This window comes from Ipomoea triloba, chromosome 4 (assembly GCF_003576645.1).
Source record: "Ipomoea triloba cultivar NCNSP0323 chromosome 4, ASM357664v1".
In the NCBI taxonomy this organism is placed as follows: Eukaryota; Viridiplantae; Streptophyta; class Magnoliopsida; order Solanales; family Convolvulaceae; genus Ipomoea; species Ipomoea triloba.
This window is the reverse complement of record NC_044919.1, coordinates 16144608-16158570: the sequence shown is the minus strand read 5'-3', so window position 1 is coordinate 16158570 and position 13963 is coordinate 16144608. Positions and strand designations below refer to the sequence as shown.

Genomic DNA, 13963 nt, shown 5'->3' with positions numbered 1-13963 from the left:
GCAACTCGGGGGTTTAAAAAATATTCGCTGCGCTTTTGTAAGGGGGCTTTTTTTGACTACCTTAGGCCTTTTATGTTTTGAACAAACAATTGCCTTTCCTTTTCGTCTGCTTGTTTTGGCTTTACTCCATCTCTCTTTGCTCTTTCCCTCACCTGATAATTCGCTGACCTTAGCTGCATGCCAAGTCCCTCAGTCGAGGTCTCATCTGACAGGTTTTCTCAACCTTCTTGAAGGCAAACAACTGCCAAACTCATATATTCCGAGTCCCTCAGTCGAGGACTCATCCGACAGGTTTTCTCAACCTTACTAAAGGCATACAACCGCCAAACTCATACATTCCGAGTATCGAAACGAAACTTAAGTTATCTCAACCTAACTTTACTCAAGGGCAAATAGACTGCCAGACTCATAAGGATCCGAGGATCGAAATGAGGCTTAGGTTATCTCAACCTAACTCACTCAAAGGCGGACAGACTGCCAGACTTATAAGGATCCGAAGATCGAAATGAGACTTAGGTTATCTCAACCTAACTCACTCAAAGGCAGACAGACTGCCAGACTCATAAATTCCCTCAAAAACAAGATGTCGCAAAAAAAGAGATCACTCTATTAAAATTCGTGACTTTCATTACAATCTTTTAAAAGCCTAACCTTCTACTGAAAGAATTCCTTCAGGTGTACCGCATTCCATTTCCTTTCCACAGCCTGCCCTTCCGGGGTCTTCAAGCGATATGTTCCCGGGCGAATGACTTCTCTGATCCGGTAAGGACCTTCCCATTTGATTGCAAATTTCCCACCTTGATTAGGTTGACTGGCGTCCCGGTCTCTTAAGACCAGATCCCCCTCTTGAAACTTCTTCTCCTTTACTCTTTTATCATAGTAGCGTTTGACCGACTGCTGATATTCGGCCATTCGTCCATGCGTCGCGTCCCTCCTTTCCTCAAGGAAGTTTTTCTCAATTTGCAGATTTTCTTCGTTTTCATCATCGTTGTACTGTAACACCCAAAGGGTTGGGGTGGTAATCTCGGAAGGTACCATTGCTTCGAAGCCATAAGTCAGAGAGAATGGGGTCTTTCCGATTGCTCTCCGAGGAGTCGTTCGATATGCCCATAGGACTCGATCTAACTCATCAACCCAGATTCCTCCCAAGTCATTTAACTTTCTTCGGATTCCATCCACAATGGTTCGATTAACATTCTCGACATGACCATTGGCCTGGGGGTAAGCTATGGAGACCCTGGTGTGTCGTATTCCGTACTGTTGGCAAAAGTCTCTAAAGGGTCGGCAATCGAACTGTCTTCCATTGTCACTAACCAAGTGCTCCGGGAGCCCAAATCGACAAATGACCTTCCTCCAAAGGAACTTGCGGCATGAAACTCAGTGATAGTTGACAAGGGCTCGGCTTCTACCCATTTGGTGAAGAAATCCACAGCCACCACACAAAATCGCAACCGTCCGGGTGCCTGGGGCAACGGTCCTACAGTATCAATTCCCCATTTGGCAAAGGGAATAGCTACCGTAATCGGAGTATAGAAGGAGGTCGGCCGAGTGTCTTTCTTGGCGAAAGACTGACATATCGCACATCTAGCGACTCGGTCGGTGCAGTCCTTGACCATAGTGGGCCAATAATATCCTTGTAACACTATCTTGCGGGCTAGCATATGGGCCCCTTGATGAGCTGAACAAATTCCTCGATGCGCCTCCTCCATGACTTGGTTTGCCTCAGAAGGGAACAAACACCTTAACAACGATCCCCCGAAGGACTTCTTGTACATGTGACCATCTATCAACACATAGGCAGGAGATTGTCTCAGGATTTTTGCTGCTTCAACTGGGTCATCAGGGAGGTCCCCATTTTCCTTATACCTATGAATTTCCTACATCCAGAATTTTACTTCTGGATGTTCCTCAAGGTCCAGTTCCTCGGTGATACAAACGTCTTTTGGAACGACTTTTGGTTCTATGCTGGGTAGCAAGATTCGTTCATTCTGACAGATTCTGATGAGATGATCTGGTATTCCTCCTAAGGCTATTTTGGACAGAATATCGGCCTCTGTGTTCTCAGCGCGGGGCACGTGCTCTAACTCATAAGCTTCAAATTCACCCAAAAGTCCCTCAGTGATTTTTTTATACCGTCCGAGTCTCTCATTTTTCACCTCACATGTTCCGGTTACCTGTCCGACCACTAAGCGAGAGTCAGTCTTTATCCGGATCCTCTGGACTTTAAGGGCTTTGGCCATCCGCAATCCTCCGATCACGGCCTCATACTCGGCTTCATTATTCGAGGCTCTGAACTCGTACGTTAATGAATAGTATAAGCGGAAACCTTCAGGAGTCGTCAACATGATCCCTCCTCCGCAATGGTGCTGACTGGCAGCTCCATCGGCGTGCATTTCCCACCAATCCCCTTCCTCAGGGGCCTTGGCGTTGGGTTCAGGACTCTGAGCGGTGCATTCTACTATAAAATCGGCTAATGCCTGACCTTTCACTGAGGGGTGAGGGTGATACTCAATCCCATATTGTGTGAGCTCTACGGCCCACTTTACCAAACACGCCGAAGATTTGGGATTTCGTAAAACACCTGCCAAAGGCTGATCAGTTAAGACTCGGATGGGATGGGCCTGGAGATACGGTACCAGCTTCCGGGCAGTGATTACCAGAGCGTACACCACCTTTTCCAAGGGGGTATAACGGATTTTTGAGGCTTTTAAAGCTCGACTGACATAATAGACCGGATGCTGTACTCGCTCTTCCTCTCGGATTAACACAGAACTAACAGCTTTTTGGGAAGCGGCCAGATAAAGGAATAACACTTCCCCTTCCTTCGAAGTAGATAGTAGTGGCGGAGTCTGTAAGTAATCTTTTAACTCGTCGAACGACTTTTGGCATTCTTCCGTCCAGCGAAACCCTTCCCTTTTCTTCATAGCTTCGAAAAAGGGTAAAGCCCGGTCTGCTGATTTGGACAGGAACCTGTTTAAGGCCGCGAGTCGCCCAGTCAACCTTTGTAACTCTTTCAAGGTCCCGGGAGGCTGCATATCAAGTATAGCCTTCACCTTTTCAGGGTTAGGCTCGATTCCTTTCCGAGTGACCATATAACCGAGGAACTTTCCTCCTCGCACCGCGAAGGCGCACTTCTTTGGGTTCAATCGCAGATTGTATTTTTCCATTATGGCAAAGGTGGATGCCAAATCCCCTGCATGGGTTCTCTCGTCTTTGCTTTTCACAAGCATGTCATCCACATAGGCTGCCATGGACTTCCCCAGCAAGTCTCTGAACAATCGTCCTACCATTCGGGTATAGGTGGCCCCGGCATTCTTTAAACCAAAAGGCATTACCCGGTAGCAGTATACCCCATCCGGAGTAATGAAAGCAGTCTTCTCCTCGTCAGCGGGGTGCATGAAGATTTGATGATAGCCTCGGAAGGCGTCCATGAAACTCAATAAATCACAGCCGGCCGTCTCGTCCACCAACTGATCGATCCTTGGTAAAGGGAACGGATCTTTTGGGCAAGCCTGATTAAGATCTGTGTAATCCACGCACATTCGCTAAGCGGGAGGCTTCGGCACGAGCACTACGTTGGCAAGCCAGTCCGGGTACTTTACCTCGCGGATATGCTGCGCAGCCATTAGGGTTTCCACCTCCGTCTTAACGAATTCTCGTCGATCCGCCGAGAGGTATCTTTTCTTCTGAATCACCGGTTTGTGGTTAGGGTTGACGGCCAGTCGATGGCAAATGACCGACCGGTCAACTCCCGGCATGTCTTCAGGGCCCCATGCAAATTCCTTCTGATTTTTTCGCAGTTCCTGGATGATTTCTTGTTTGACTTTCTCAGCCAAACCCACTCCGATCTTTACCCGTCTTTCAGGGCGCGAAGGGTCGATCTCAATTTCCTCTAGCTCTACCGCCGGCTCGGGTCGGTCAAGACTCTTTAACTGTTCCTCCCGACTAGTGATAACATGAATCCTCAAGTCCTTTTTCCCAATCTCTCGGCAGGACTGTAAATAACAATCCCGAGCTACCTTCTGGTCGCACCGAGCGACTCCGATCCCATTGGGGGTCCGGATTTTCAGACAAAGATGTTCGAGGGAGATGAGAGCGCCCAGATCTTCTAATCCAGGTCGCCCTAGGATCATATTATGGGAGCAGGATAGGTCNCATGTCTATGCTTCGAAGGTTGGGAAAGGTCCCAATTTCAACCGGTAAACGTATGGATCCCTCTGACTCAATTGAGTCCCCGGTAAAACCGGCTAAAGGCGTTTTCACAGGTTTTAGCTTGTTACGTTGTAACCCTAACCTCTCAAACACCTCTAAATACAAAATGTTCACGCTACTTCCTGTGTCCACTAGGACTCTTCGGACTACCGTACCATGGACGTCCATGGCAATAACCAAAGCATCCCGATGGGGATGTTGGCTTCGGGGTAAGTCCTCATCAGTAAACACAATGGGTTCTCGACATACCTTCTTTAGACTGTCGTCCCGACCGTAGATGGTTCCCACATATAGTTGCCGAGCCCAAGCTTTCCGAGAACCGGATGAATCCCCTCCTTCCAGTCCTCCTACTATCATGTTGATAACAGGTTTGTGCTTCCAATTAGTCTCCTCTTCCTCAGAGGCGGGTTGTTTTCCTCGATCAGAGCGTGAATCTGTTTTATCGGAACGCGGATATCGCCTCCATTGATTAGGTGGAGGCGGAGCACCCTTCTGTATCATTGCCTCTATTTCTCTGCGCAGGTAAGAACATTCCTCCGTGGTGTGTGTAGTCGATCGGTGATATCGATAGTATTTCGACGAGACCCCTCCCGGGGGCAAGATCTCGGGCTGATCTCCAGGTTTCAGAGGCGGAGGGGGAGGCAAGGTATCTTTAACCTCATGCACGGGTTGGGCTACGGTAAGGTGAGGGGGCGAAGCCCCCACCCTCTCAGATCCTCGTCGTACCTTAGTACGACTAGGGCGCTCAGGTTCCGTTCGACTCTTGGACTCAGGTTGTGATCGCTTAGCGCTGGACCCGGCAGCTTCTCGCTGCCGCTTTTGTCTCACAGCCTCTTCCGTGTCTGCTTGACGACTGGCTCTTTGGATAGCCTCTACATACGTCTTTGGGCGATCATTGTAAAGATGAATAAACAATTTGCCCGCTCGGAGCGACTCCATGAAAAAGGTGATAGCCACTTGCTCATCTAACCCCTCAATGGTTTGTACCTCCTTTTGCCAGCGAGCCAGATACGTTTTCAAAGCTTCTCCCTCATCCTGACTGATCCCGCTCAGGTGAGTAAGATTGCGCTGCGGCTTGATGTTTACGGCATAGTGAGTAAGGAATCGGTCGGCCAAATCATTGAAGCACCGAATGGAACGGCTTGGCAGTGCCAGAAACCATTTTTGGGCGAGTCCCTTGAGAGTAGGGAGAAAAGCCTTGCACATAAGTGGTTCTTCCACCCCTAGGACTTGCAGTTTGGCCTGATAACTGACCAGATGTTCTCGGGGATCCCCCGTCCCATCGAAACTAGCATGCTCCGGGATTTTTAGGTCCGCGGGAGCCCGATAATCCATAATTTCATCCACGAAGGGCGAGGAGGTTAATAGATTCTCAGCGGAAGGCCTCACCTTGCCTTCAAATTGGTCCTGTAGGTTTTGTAGCCTTCGCTCGAAACCTTCCATTTGACTTCGGCGGTACTTAGGTTCCGCGGGAGATTCCGCGCTACTTTCTGATATAGCAGCCTGTACCCTCCGCCAAGCTGCCGCGGCTCAACGTTCTTGGCGATTGCCGTTCGGTCGATCCGGGTTTCCGCGTGGTGGGTTTCGTAACGAATTTCCCTGGGGGTCACTTAATCGATCCATAACAGATCGAGCTACCTCCCGACGCCNCATGTCTATGCTTCGAAGGTTGGGAAAGGTCCCAATTTCAACCGGTAAACGTATGGATCCCTCTGACTCAATTGAGTCCCCGGTAAAACCGGCTAAAGGCGTTTTCACAGGTTTTAGCTTGTTACGTTGTAACCCTAACCTCTCAAACACCTCTAAATACAAAATGTTCACGCTACTTCCTGTGTCCACTAGGACTCTTCGGACTACCGTACCATGGACGTCCATGGCAATAACCAAAGCATCCCGATGGGGATGTTGGCTTCGGGGTAAGTCCTCATCAGTAAACACAATGGGTTCTCGACATACCTTCTTTAGACTGTCGTCCCGACCGTAGATGGTTCCCACATATAGTTGCCGAGCCCAAGCTTTCCGAGAACCGGATGAATCCCCTCCTTCCAGTCCTCCTACTATCATGTTGATAACAGGTTTGTGCTTCCAATTAGTCTCCTCTTCCTCAGAGGCGGGTTGTTTTCCTCGATCAGAGCGTGAATCTGTTTTATCGGAACGCGGATATCGCCTCCATTGATTAGGTGGAGGCGGAGCACCCTTCTGTATCATTGCCTCTATTTCTCTGCGCAGGTAAGAACATTCCTCCGTGGTGTGTGTAGTCGATCGGTGATATCGATAGTATTTCGACGAGACCCCTCCCGGGGGCAAGATCTCGGGCTGATCTCCAGGTTTCAGAGGCGGAGGGGGAGGCAAGGTATCTTTAACCTCATGCACGGGTTGGGCTACGGTAAGGTGAGGGGGCGAAGCCCCCACCCTCTCAGATCCTCGTCGTACCTTAGTACGACTAGGGCGCTCAGGTTCCGTTCGACTCTTGGACTCAGGTTGTGATCGCTTAGCGCTGGACCCGGCAGCTTCTCGCTGCCGCTTTTGTCTCACAGCCTCTTCCGTGTCTGCTTGACGACTGGCTCTTTGGATAGCCTCTACATACGTCTTTGGGCGATCATTGTAAAGATGAATAAACAATTTGCCCGCTCGGAGCGACTCCATGAAAAAGGTGATAGCCACTTGCTCATCTAACCCCTCAATGGTTTGTACCTCCTTTTGCCAGCGAGCCAGATACGTTTTCAAAGCTTCTCCCTCATCCTGACTGATCCCGCTCAGGTGAGTAAGATTGCGCTGCGGCTTGATGTTTACGGCATAGTGAGTAAGGAATCGGTCGGCCAAATCATTGAAGCACCGAATGGAACGGCTTGGCAGTGCCAGAAACCATTTTTGGGCGAGTCCCTTGAGAGTAGGGAGAAAAGCCTTGCACATAAGTGGTTCTTCCACCCCTAGGACTTGCAGTTTGGCCTGATAACTGACCAGATGTTCTCGGGGATCCCCCGTCCCATCGAAACTAGCATGCTCCGGGATTTTTAGGTCCGCGGGAGCCCGATAATCCATAATTTCATCCACGAAGGGCGAGGAGGTTAATAGATTCTCAGCGGAAGGCCTCACCTTGCCTTCAAATTGGTCCTGTAGGTTTTGTAGCCTTCGCTCGAAACCTTCCATTTGACTTCGGCGGTACTTAGGTTCCGCGGGAGATTCCGCGCTACTTTCTGATATAGCAGCCTGTACCCTCCGCCAAGCTGCCGCGGCTCAACGTTCTTGGCGATTGCCGTTCGGTCGATCCGGGTTTCCGCGTGGTGGGTTTCGTAACGAATTTCCCTGGGGGTCACTTAATCGATCCATAACAGATCGAGCTACCTCCCGACGCCTGCCGTCTTCTCGACGGGGGCCAGGTGGTCTTCCCTGTGACGCCCTTCTTGCTCAGTAACTTGAGGGTTCGCAGTCCCTTCTCCCGTCGGTCGAACGGGATCGGTCTGATTGTTCGTGCCGAAGTTCTCAAGCCTTCGTCTTTCCACTTCGTTGATAACTTGAACTACAATTTGTTCTAACTCCCCTGGTGGGGGTCGGTTACTGATCATACCTTGACGTGACTCCCCGGTATGCCGAGAAGTCTGCCGGCTCAAGCGCTCCCTCAGGTCTCTGCCGTTTGGTCGTCCCAACTGCTCTCTTAGATCGGCTCCACCGAAGGGCGCTCCATTGGGATGTCCCAAGATTTGTTCCCGTAAGTCTTGACTGTTAGGTCGTGCTAATTGTTCTCGCAAGTCGTGGCCATTGGACCGGCCCAACTGTTCTCGTAGGTCGTTGGAGCGGGGTCGTCCCCCCGCACTGATTGCCTTCCTTGCCCCTCTCATTGCTCACCGGAGATGCGGCACTTTTATTCGATCCCCACGGACGGCGCCAGTGATGGTTTCCCGATCTTCAGGCGATCGGCTAGCGGGCCAACACTACCGAAAAATTACAAGAATGATAAGTATATTTGATGTTAAGCTCTCAAGTTGCTTAATCTCCTCTCATGCATACCCCCTCCTTCTCAAAGGGTTCGTGCAGCTATATATCTTACGCACCTGGTCGGTTACACACTTAATCTCCTAATTAATGATACAAATAATAGCTCATAAAAGACATTAAGTGCTCATAATGACGGACACTCAAACGTAAATAGCCGTTGATTCCTTTTAACTCCTGTCCTCGCAGATCGTCTCTACGGGAATCCATTGAGGATCAACTGGTCACTTAGTATACTCGGTCGGATAGCTCCTTCCGACCGACTGGTCTTACCGGGGTCGGCGATGGTCTTTGAATGTTTAGGACATTGATGCTTATTGGTTTTGCCTTTCTACCACCCGACCTCCAAGGGAGTAGGGATGGGTCTTGAATGTTTAGGACATTGATGCTTATTGGCTTCGCCTTCCTACCACCTGACCTCCAAGGGAGTCGGGATGGTTCTTGAATGTTCAGGACATTGATGCTTATTAGCCTCGCCTTCCTACCGCCCGACCTCCAAGGGAGTCGGGATGGTCCTTGAATGTTCAGGACATTGATACTTATTGGCTTCGCCTTCCTACTGCCCGACCTCCAAGGGAGTCTGGAGGGTAGACATTGATGCTTGTTGGCTTCGCCTTCCTACCGACCGGTTCGTCCACCCAGCCGCCTCCATATACCATCAAGGACGAAGCAAAATTCCTATCACAATAGGTTCATGGCCTGAAGTCCCAGAAGAGATTCAAGACAACATTTAGGATGATATCTTGGTATGTAACTTATTTTTATATTTAGATATTTACAAAAAATACATTAATATAATTACATTTATACTAATCAATAATCTTGTCTTGTAGAGTGTTTATGATATTCCCAATACAGATAGTGTGAGGAAGGCTATGTTGTCATATGCGGGTGATCGGTGGAAAGACTTTAAATCAAGATTAAATAGAGACTATATATTCAACAATGACTCAAACAAGAACCCTTGTGATTCATACTCATTCATTGACCCAGCCACATGGGAACAATATGTTGTTCTTCGTCAAACTCCACAATTTCAGGTATATATATATATATCATTATTATTATCTCAAATATATTAAATATATATTACTACTTAATGGTTTCTTTTTATGTAGGCATCAAGAAAAAAACATCAAGAGATACAAGCGAAGAATATCCGTCCACATAATTTGAAGAATATCCATCAAAACTTTTGGTTCTTAAAAAGTATTTAATTTACTCTTTAAAAATAGTAATTGTTACTTATATTGAACAGTTAAAAAGAATGTCCAAATTGACGATTGAATCCGCTGTGCAACAATCTAATGTTGATATGATTATAGTTGATCCGACTTCTTTGAGTCCTTTATGTCAAAAGGCATATAAAGTTGCTCGCAAACTAGAACAAAATCTTGTGGTGCAAATGTCTCGTGGTATTGTGGGCGACATTGAATATGATGTATATGTTGAGAAGTTGGAGACCATGCAGTTTTTGAATATGGAGACGTTGGATATTTGTTGTATGCAGTTCTTTATAAGGTATAAGTTCTTTGCTATTATTTGTTTATAATATTTTTCATTTCAATTATTTGATATATATATAATTAATTGGATGTATTTTTGTAATAGGTGTCTGTATAAGGAATTTCATTTGGCATCCAAGACCACGTATGGCTTTATAGATCCATCTTACATTCAACCAAAATTGATGACTAAAGCACAACGAACAGGGTATATAAATGTCACCATGCAATACGGACAGAAAAAATGTTATTTAGCCCCTTACATTTATAAGTAAGTTTTAATTGCTTTAAATAAAATAGTTTAAATACAATGTGCTTTTATTACATATTATATTTACTTACAACTAATAAATTATTTGTTTGTAGGGAACATTGGATGTTGATGGCAATTTGTCCACTGTTATATGAAATCTATTGGTTTGATTCCGTTGGACGCGAACCACGTCAGGACATTAAAGACATAGTTGAAATGTCGGTAAACTTATAACTAACTAATACTTATTATACATAAAGTACGGTGCCATATAGTATTTATGTATACATATCTCTTATATTTATAGGTGTATGAAATCAACATTACATTCCAAAGGAAAGAAAACAAATCGTCAACCAAAATGGATTAATTGTTTGGTAAGTATTTTATACATTTGTAAAACTTCATATATTTCATAGTTTTTAATTAAATGAAATCTTAATTGTATTATAATTTAAATATATAGTGTGCCAAACAAGTTGGAGCTACCGAATGCGGGTATTATGTGATGAAGTACATGTTTGAAATTCTTTCCAAAGAAGCATACGAAGGAATGGATAAGGCAAGTAATTTAAGAAAATACATACATTTCTCATTCAAATTTTAAAAATACTAGCTTAAATTAGCTTGCTAATTATTATTTATTACTTTTCAAAATTATTACAGATAGTGGAGAGAGTTGGTTCGTTGAGCTACAATCAAAAAGAGATTGATGAAGTTAGAGACACATGGGCCAAGTACTTCATTGATGAATGGATTAATACATTGCATTATTAGTATGTGAAATAGTAATGTGATGTATTGCTTTTATTGCTTTTGTTACAAAGTTTGGGATAATATTATGGCTTGTATTAATTAATATAGATAATTTTTTATGAACTTGTATTATTAATTATTATCAATTGTGAGATTTATTGCTTTTATTAATTTTGATATTATAAATATAAATTGTACAGGTTTTGAATGTGATTGTGATTGCTATATATATTTGAGCAGGTTTTGGGTGTAAAAAGAAAAATAAAATGAATATTTAAAAACAACAAAATTACCCTACAACGTCGGCTAGTCTTATTAGCCGACGTTGTAGGGTAATTTTTTTGTTTTTAAATTACCTACAACATCGGCTATTTGTAAAGAGCCGACATTGTAGGTAATATTTTTGTTTTTAAATTACCTACAACGTCGGCTATTTGTAAAGAGCCGACGTTGTAGGTAATTTTTTTTGTTTTTAAGTTACCTACAACGTCAGCTATTTGTAAAGAGCCGACGTTATAGGTAATTTTTTTTGTTTTTAAGTTACCTACAACGTCGGCTATTTGTAAAGAGCCGACGTTGTAGGGTATTTTAGTAGTTTTTAAGTTACCTACAACGTCGGCTATTTGTAAATAACCAACGTTGTAGGGTATTTTATTTGTTTTCAAATTACCTACAACGTCGGCTATTTGTAAATAGCTGACGTTGTAGGGTATTTTAGTAGTTTTTAAGTTACCTACAACGTCGGCTATTTACAAATAGCCGATGTTGTAGGGTATTTTATTTGTTTTCAAATTACCTACAACGTCGGCTATTTGTAAATAGCTGACGTTGTATGTGTACCTTACAACGTCGGCTAACTTTTAGCCGACGTTGTATATGTACACTTACAACGTCGGCTTTTAGCCGATGTTAAAGGATCTACTTAGCCGACGTTAAAAGCCGTCTGTGTACTAGTGCGAATAGTTAACTTTTGTTATTTGAGTTAGGGTTTTGAACCTTAAGCTATGTAACATTTCATAATCGAATAGTTGACGTTACTATTCGATTACTACTTTAAGTCCTTTATATTCGATAGGCATGCTCTTCCATTATTTGACCTTTGCAGCCTTTCGATCTTCTACTCATCGACTTCTTGACTCTTCGATAAAGCTCCTTGCTAACTATCCAAGGTATAACCATTTGAATTACAATTCGGACTATTCGAACGGAATGAAGAGAAATTCCTAAGTCTAAGAAAATAAAATCGAATTGGGGACTAAAATTTCCTAATTCTTTTGGTATCATCAAAAACTAATATGCACTTGTTCCAAACAAACTACAATAATTCCTAGGCACAACAATTTCAAAAAATCCACAATAATTCCTAACTATTTTCAATAATCCACAATTAACAATAATTCCTAAAATTACACAATAATTCAAAACTATATTTAGAATAACTCACAATATTACCTTAAATTCATAATCACTTAATGTAATTCCTAAAATTAGAGCTCATAATAATTTCTAAGAATTCACAATAATTTCACAAAAAATTACAAAAATTACCACATATTTGAATAAATAATTCAGAATAATTAAAAATATTTATGACAATTCACAAAAAATTTTAAAAATATTTCAAAATACATTTAAAGAATTATTTTCAATTCACAAAAATTTAAAAATTAAGATAATATTTGAAAAAAATATTAAAAACTCACAATGACGAAGGAAGGTGGAGGCAGCAACAAAGTTAGTTGGTAGTGGCGGCAATGACAAACAGCAACGAGCAGTGGTGGTACGGTGAAGAAGATAGTGGCAGAAGGGTGGTGGTGAGGAGGAGGAAGAGGATGAGGAGATAAACCGACGTTGTTAATTTAAAAACAAAAAAATAAAGATACGACATCAATTATTCCAAATAACTGATGTTGTATCATATAAAAAATAAAAATAATTTTTTAAAATAAAAATTATGTATGACATCGATTATCTGAGATAACTGATGCCCTATATAATAATTTTTTTTTAAGGAAACGATGTTGATCGGTATCCGGAGGAAACTTACATTGTTTCCTTTAAATTAAAAAAATTAAAATATTTATTTATTTTTAATTTTAAAAGATATGACGTTGGTTTCATTAAAAAAATTAAAAATATTTGAAGATACGACATCAATTTTTTAAAGGAATCGATGACCCGATGCTATATCGCCAATTAAAAAATTGTATCTTATACACTTTCAACTGAATAAAAAACAGATGTATTATTTTTAAAATTTAAAAAATTGAATAATTATAGACAGTGTCAGTTAGTTTATAAAACTGATGTTACAACATTTTTTTTAAATTATAAATTTATTTAATATTTTGATGGCGGTTTTATTAAAACCGTTGTGATATGCCCGAAGTTTAGGAATCTTCACCAAGGACCTTCTACATATGGGCAACGACGTCCACTGATCTCCTAATATGATGACAAGAAAAGTGTTGAAAACTAGAAATGATACTAAGGCATTGTTTAACTACATAACCCGTATATGAAAGCACTCTGTTTTGCTTGGTCAAGGCCACAACTGCATTTGCACAATCGGATTCGAGTAAAATGGTGTCGAGGTCGTGATTTGATAGGGCTTCTCTACACGCCATAACTTCAACCATGTAAGAGTCAAGGGCTCCTTTAAACACTTCATTGATCACCTCAATGAAATGGTCGGCATCTGTTTGATAGTTGTTGGAAAAAATGGCATAAATGACATTTTAAGTGGTCATTTTGTGGTATAAATATATGTAGGGTCCACATCCGATTTGGGTCGAGTCAAAGTGGATTCGGATTCTTCGTAGTGAGACGAAGAGATCGATATATTATACACTCAAAATGGATAACAGGTGAATGAGAAATTGGTTCTCAAAGTAAACCCATTGAGATGGAATTTGTGTTGGAAAAGCTTTAAGGAAAGCCTTTGTCCCACATTGGTTTGGGAAGAGGATTTCACCCACTATAAAAACAAGAGACTTTTTTTAAGCTAATTGACTTGTATGGCATAGAGGCTCTCTCTCGCGCGCAGGGGTGGTGGGGTGCAAATCAAATCCCAAAATGAGTTCGAAAAGGCTTGAACTCGTGTGCACGGGGCTGGCCTTGCAGGCATAAGTTATGCCAAAACTCCGAACAATTTTTCCATCTCAGGCCACTGGGCAGCGACCTTTCGACATCGATGATGTCGCTGCCCTCTCGAAGGTGCGCGGCACGATAGTTCGAGACATCA

The 13963-nt window shown here is 43.2% G+C and overlaps 3 protein-coding genes across 3 annotated transcripts; all 3 read right to left on the bottom strand.

Annotated features, from left to right (window-relative positions):
• Positions 1–654: 654 nt before the first annotated feature.
• On the bottom strand, positions 655–3542 carry LOC116015878. The gene is made up of 3 exons (XM_031256046.1): positions 1938–3542; positions 1315–1877; positions 655–1237 (listed from the first exon to the last, which is right to left on the bottom strand). The coding sequence occupies exons 1-3, from the start codon at positions 3540–3542 to the stop codon at positions 655–657; spliced, it is 2751 nt and encodes a 916-aa protein (XP_031111906.1).
• Positions 3543–4134: 592 nt separating this feature from the next.
• LOC116015877 lies at positions 4135–5655 on the bottom strand. Its single transcript, XM_031256045.1, has one exon. It carries the CDS (start codon positions 5653–5655, stop codon positions 4135–4137), a length of 1521 nt encoding a protein of 506 aa, XP_031111905.1.
• An 87-nt stretch (positions 5656–5742) lies between these two features.
• Positions 5743–7362, bottom strand: LOC116015876. Its single transcript, XM_031256044.1, has one exon. The coding sequence runs from the start codon at positions 7360–7362 to the stop codon at positions 5743–5745; it is 1620 nt and encodes a 539-aa protein (XP_031111904.1).
• Between the last annotated feature and the right edge of the window lie 6601 nt (positions 7363–13963).

Coding starts and splice junctions, on each gene's coding strand:
- LOC116015878 (XM_031256046.1), bottom strand. CDS start 3,542: ATGTGCGTGGATTACACAGATCTTAATCAGGCTTGCCCAAAAGATCCG. Junction 1,878..1,937: donor CAAAAGTCGTTCCAAAAGAC/GTTTGTATCACC, acceptor TTCTGGATGTAG/GAAATTCATAGGTATAAGGA. Junction 1,238..1,314: donor TTGGGCTCCCGGAGCACTTG/GTTAGTGACAAT, acceptor ACGACACACCAG/GGTCTCCATAGCTTACCCCC.